The sequence below is a fragment of the Lygodium microphyllum genome, chromosome 4, assembly GCF_053477565.2.
Source record: "Lygodium microphyllum isolate KBCC chromosome 4, Lygodium_microphyllum_v1.1.10, whole genome shotgun sequence".
Taxonomy (NCBI): domain Eukaryota; kingdom Viridiplantae; phylum Streptophyta; class Polypodiopsida; order Schizaeales; family Lygodiaceae; genus Lygodium; species Lygodium microphyllum.
In genome coordinates, this window is record NC_141138.1 from 93,075,297 (window position 1) to 93,081,296 (window position 6,000).

General features: G+C 41.4%; 1 protein-coding gene across 5 annotated transcripts in view; it reads right to left on the minus strand.

Annotated features, from left to right (window-relative positions):
* Nucleotides 1-5,774, minus strand: part of LOC148037329 (N2,N2-dimethylguanosine tRNA methyltransferase) — a 38,445-nt gene extending 32,671 nt beyond the window's left edge. For 2 of the 5 annotated variants that reach the window (XM_087676236.1, XM_087676235.1), the window contains exons 1-5: nt 5,135-5,774; nt 4,641-5,004; nt 4,236-4,436; nt 3,959-4,055; nt 3,628-3,879 (exon numbers count right to left, since the gene is read on the minus strand). In XM_087676236.1, the coding sequence (XP_087532362.1) occupies nt 3,628-3,879; nt 3,959-4,055; nt 4,236-4,436; nt 4,641-5,004; nt 5,135-5,717 (1,497 nt within the window). In that variant the 5' untranslated portion in view covers nt 5,718-5,774. Of the gene's footprint in view, nt 1-3,627; nt 3,880-3,958; nt 4,056-4,235; nt 4,437-4,640; nt 5,005-5,134 lie in introns of those variants that run through there. The other 3 variants (XM_087676234.1, XM_087676239.1, XM_087676237.1) reach the window with 3 other exon arrangements.
* Nucleotides 5,775-6,000: the final 226 nt, after the last annotated feature.

The following is a 6,000-nucleotide window of genomic DNA, read 5'->3' on the forward strand; positions in this document are numbered from 1 at the left end:
AAAATGATATTTTCATTCGCCCCAAGATCTATCAAGAATAGTGCTTGCTTACCTTGCAACTGTCCCCAAGCTTTTAATAATTTGCGCGTCTCTGGAGTGTGAGTTGTGTTTACAACTACATCACTGATAGAATTGATTTTCACTGGCGACTTAGGCTTGTTGTCAGAAACCTTGCTTTGTCCCTTGTTTGGACATTGCTTCGCTATGTGGCCTGTTTGTCCACATTTAAAGCACTTTCCTTCTTTCATGAAGCGTTGCTTTTCTTCTTCGGAAAGTTGCTTTGCTTGTGGGTATAGATTGGAGCGAAATTGAGGAGCATTAGGAGGTGCATAGGCTTCATCTTCTTTTGATTTGATGGCTGCTTTTGCCGCTGTTTTTGTCCTTCATTTGGGGCTGAATACTCCTCATCATCAGCTACTCTCTTCTTATCATTCTTTTGGAATGATTTGTTGCCATTGTGCTCCATTTCCCATGTCTCAACATGGTCAATGAGTTCCCTGAGACTAGAACAATGATAATGATTAAGAGCAGTACGAAGTTTAAAATGCAAACCTCCTTGAAACTTCCTAAGCTTTTCCGAACTGCTGATCTTCTTGAAATGTTGGACCTTCAAAAGTAGCTCCCAAAATCTCTTGGTATAGTCACCAAGTGACTCATTTTTCCTTTGCCAAAGCCGATCCCATTCCATTTTTACATCTCTTTTGAAATGAACAGGAAGAAATTGGCTTTGTACCATGCGAACAAAGGACCGCCATGATTTTGGGGCAGCATGATCATATTCCAACCCCGTCCACCAAGTATGGGCTAAGTAGGTTAAATGTAAAGCTGCAAACTTAATCTTTTTTTTTCTTTATACTTGTCACGACCATACAAAATTTGAAATTGACGAATAAACTTCAGAAGAAGATCAGGATTTCGAAAACCATCATACATACTGAACTTGATCTTCTTTTCAAGTTGAGATAGTGACTTAGTCTTCTTCTTCTTCTTATGTCTTCGTCCATGCCCGGATCTTGAGGTTGAAGATGATGAAGCGCTTGATGGGGATGAAGATGGAGACGAGGGTGAAGAATGTCGACGCCTTTGGCGATGATGAGGTCTTCCACGAGAAGGATGTGACTCTTCGTCACTAGAAGAGGGTCCATCAGAGTAGGCGCCAGATGACTTTGAAGAAGAGGAGGAGCTTCGACGCGATCTCTTTCTTTGTCTTGAAGTAGAATGGGACTGCCTCTTAGAAGTAGTTGGACTTCTTGATCGGCTCCTTTCATTGATATGGCTTTGTCTCCTTGAAGCAAATGGGCTTCTTTCCTTGAATTCTTTGGGATTCTCAACTTTTTCTAGTTTAAGAAGTTGGTCACGAATTTGCTGATTCTCCTCTCTAAGACTTTGAATGGCTTGAAGGATAGCACTCGACTGATCCATTGAGACTCTTAAGAAAAATATGCTCAAGCACTCAATGCAAGGGCTGAAAACAAATAAACTTATAATTTTAAGCAATACAAGTGTTGGGGTAAGGACCGAGCCAAAGCTCTGATACCACTGTAAACGCCCCGAACAACATAGTATGCTTAACAATTATGATATTCGCTTGTTTTCGAGATTTAATATAAAAGAGAATGAATACTTTAAGCTGAAAATGAAAATTACTCACAAAATTACAGCCATGAAAATGTAAAAGTAATGGAGACAAGATTGAGGGTTGAAGATGGGCAACCCCCCCTCCCCGAAGGAATGTATTTTTGCTCAACCCAAGTCCCTTAGGAAAAAGCTCAGTTACAATCAACCTGAGAGTGAGGAGAAGTAATTCTCACTCTCACAAGATCATGCAAAGATGTACAAACACACATGCATTATCTATTATGCAATGATAAGAACTGATTTCTTTACAGTATGAGAGAAGAAAGAGGGAAAATCAGCCTTTCTACATCGTTGAACAGTAGTACATGGATAGGGCTTGCTTCTTGTTGCTAAAATGGAAGAAAGAGCTTGAGAAGGAGGTGCTGTAATGAATTTACAAGCTTGCTGTCCTGTAAAACAACAGTGATAGAAGAGGGAATATGGAGAAATTTGATAATGGAGAAGTGGGGATGATGATGGGGATGGATGGGGCCAGTTTCTGGCTATCTGTGGGTGTTGTACATGAGTTTACAGCAAAGAAAAATGATGCTGAATGAAGAAAAACGAGCTCTTATTTATAGGAGAGGGAAGAGCTAGTACAAAAGGGGAAAGTGGAGTAGCACAAGACAAGTGTCCAACCACATGTCATGAGATGTGACAAGTGGTGGGACACTCGGAAACTTGTGTGACAAGTGTCTTGACACTTGTCTCTTCTCTATGGCCTTCCTTTTTGGGCTGAATACTGTCAAGAATAGAAACAACCAAATTTAGTAAGCATAGTCAGAGTACAGAACTTACTATTTTTAGAATGGCATCCCTATTTTTTAGGACTAGCATTTTTAGGCTAATTCGAGGCTCCTAAAATTTAGGGACCTCCTAAAATTTAGGGACCCCCCCCAATATGGGTGTCATATGAAAGCTTTTTCCGTATACATCACAAAAACGGTATCAGAATCTTCATGTGACTTTCCTATGCAAAGAAATGTGCATTTCAAGCTTTCAGCCCACACATGCATATTATACAAGCATTTCATGATCATGCCATCTTGTTAATTGTAACTATCTGTTCTGATGGATCTAACCCACACTTCAAGGCATCGATCCTTTCTATGTGCGAGTCTAACCCTGATATGCGTGAGTTCTGGTCACAGGCGCCCAATCGGGCCATATAGGTGGAAGTGTGAACTATCTTTTCTCTAACCCACCGCGTAGGTCCACCATAACCTATGACCACTCATCAGTGGCCAACTCCAATGCACTTTTCTTTATATCTAATTAGTGCAAAGGAAACAAATTTAATAAGTCATTATATAGTCAAATTAATGAAAATCAAATTAATGAAAAAGGATACAAATTCTGTTTCTATAGAGTTGTGACATTTTCCTCATAAAAATTAAATGGAGTACACAATCCTGCCATCAAGCTTGGATATGAAGAAGATAATGGGTTGCTAATTGCCCCAGAAGTGGTTTGTCCTCCCCCATATGGGAAGTGACCAACCTCACCAAACTTGCTTCTCCTCCATGGACATGAGCTCATGGAAATCAATTATAGCACCTAAAGGCCTCTTAAGTGTGGAAAGGGAATTTGTCCCCTATATGGAAGAGTGAATTGCTTTTGAGACGGAATGTTTTTATGGGGATGTTGGGAGGGTTCACTCCTAGTGAGACATCTTCATCAGCATCTTGTAAAAGATGTTCCAACACTTGCGAGACAATTTATCGTATCCTATGGTTATATCTAGCTACGAAGTCCCTCCTATACGTATTACCAAGTTTGTTGAAATTCCCTTTAATCTTAAAGATCTTCCCCAAAATCAGCTATATATATTTCAATATTGTGTTTGATTATAAGATGTCTCACATTTGACCTTTATCTATGTTAATAACATTTCTTGATGTAACAAGTATTCATTAAAAAAAAGGTGGTGTGTATGCATGCGTGTGCATGTGTGCGTGCACCTGCATGTGTGTGCATGTGTGTGTGTGTGAGAAAGAGAGATGCAAACACCTCATCCATATCAAGATATCCGAAAGGAAGATCGGGATGGCTCTCTTCCAACATTAAACTCAACAGCTGAGAGAGCTTATCCTGTTCCTGTTGTCTTGCTTTGGCACGGCTATACATGTTGTCCCTTTCTCCCTGGCTGGAACTTGGAATCCAACCCCATTCCCTAGCCAAAGCCATCATTTCTTTGATGTCCTCGAAACTATGAAGCGGTCCTGTCCAGAGTGGACCAGATATTTTGATGGAATTAGATACCTGTGTATTTTGCAATAATTATACCTGCTAAATAATCTGCCCTTCAAAAGCAGCAAAACAGGCAAATTAAGATGTGTACCTTATCAGAGCACATACATTTGACAGCACCAAGATCTTCCCACCCCACAGTGTTGGAATCCCCACATTTAGCACAATAAGAAATGAATTGGTAGTGCCTGACAATACAATTAAATTTTGTTTAGGTTCAATTAAATAAGCAAAGATTCTCAAAACCAACAGTTTTCCAGTGCATGTGAAACGTTTGGGAAAGAGGAAGGCTGAATCGGATAAGTTCCATATTTGTTTCTGCATCAGAAACATAAAGCATGCCCTAGAAGTGTATTCGGAAACCATACTGAATTTTATCATGTTTGCCAGCGCTCACACGAATCATTGCTCGAAACACTGGTCCATGGGGAGCATATACAGAAAAAACTGGTGAAATGATCATCTTGTGAAGTGCAGCCTCTTTGACCACTCCTCCAAGTAGCATTCTCAAACCCAATTCATTTGAATATGGCATATGATTTATGAAGGCTCCGTAAGATGCTAAAGCCCTGCAGAGATACAAAGAGGATGTCGAAACCGAATATTACAATCAGAAAACGACAGAACAATCAAACCCCCTGGCAAAAAACCCATGGCATATGCTGAAAAACTGCTAAAGCTAGCATCAACCTAACAGCAATGATACATGTTCAAGTGGGAAGACATTCTACCCTCACAAAAACAAACTTGGTTTGTCACAAATCTGTTCTTACTTGTACGGTCGGCGTCCACTGGAAGAGAAACCATCTGTGCATGTCAAATAAATAAGTCCCCCATAACGTATAGCTGACAGGGCAGTGCCTATAAACCAAGAATCGCTCCCAAAGGAATCAATGTCAATAATGTCAAAGAAATTTTCATCCAAGTGATACCGCATTAGCAACCGGTTGACGTCCTCATGTCTTACTTCCCACCCCCCGACAGTTCCAGCTGCTCCATTTGAAACTTTTGTGATGTTTGACAGTGACCTGTCAGCCAGATCAAGAGAATCGGATCCAGATAAGGAACCCATAGAATCTTTGCCGTACTGAGCCATTGATGATGCAGTCCCAGGAAATATAGTATCCTTGCCATGCCCTGCAGAGAGAAGTTCCATGGCAGATTCCACAAAGAAACGAGTGGACATATATGCTGTCGTTGGTGAGCTCGTCGTCATCTGCATTATAGCCTCAAACAGCAGACAGATACCAAATTGAAGCAATGTTACCTGGCACAGAATTGGATGCGTTTATAAAGCTCTCAGCACTGCTGAGTACAGAAGCACTGTGATGTTTGGGATATGTCAATGTGCCCGAAACATAAGCTGCCCCGGCACTAGGATTTTGCTCCATTGGTGAAGCAGTGCCATTATCAGCAGCATTAATACCTTGAGGTGCATACCTCTGCAAGTTCTCTACTATGATTTTGTTCAGGCCTGGGTTACAATCATTGGCCACCACATAATCAGCCTGCGACTGAACCAGATAGCGAAGGGCTCGTACCCCGCAGCCAGACATGGCGTCGAGGACGCAAAGGTGACCTCGGGAGCGCTTGTAGAGGGCCGCAGCCAGGACTGCGAGGTCACGGCCGAGAGAACTTTGAGCTCTGTAGAAGGAAGAGCCTGTCGAGAAGACCACGCCTCTCTCGCTTGTGAGAGAAGAAGCGGAGGAGGAAGGGGGAGAGGCCTCCATATTAGTAGCTTGTAGCTCGCAAATGATCAAGGGCAGATTATGGCATTTCTTTGGCTTGCGGAGGATGTAGGACGGGACCGAGCAGATGGAACCACAGATAGAAGGCGAGACTATCATCATGCCAAAGTTGTCATCACAGGTTGGTAAAGAGGAGAGACTCGCATATATACCGTGAAGTTACAAAGGTTGGTCCCAATGTGCATAATCATAATCGCAATAAATTTAGACATTCTAGACTCAAAATGATTTTGTATTAATTGAATATCAGAGATTATATTAATTTTTATAATCAAGAGGGTATCTAAACCCTTGACCACACATCTTTGCAACTGGTCCGTTACAACATTCATCTTGGTGACCAATCAAGTGGAGCCATAATCAACTTCTTACATCATACATCATA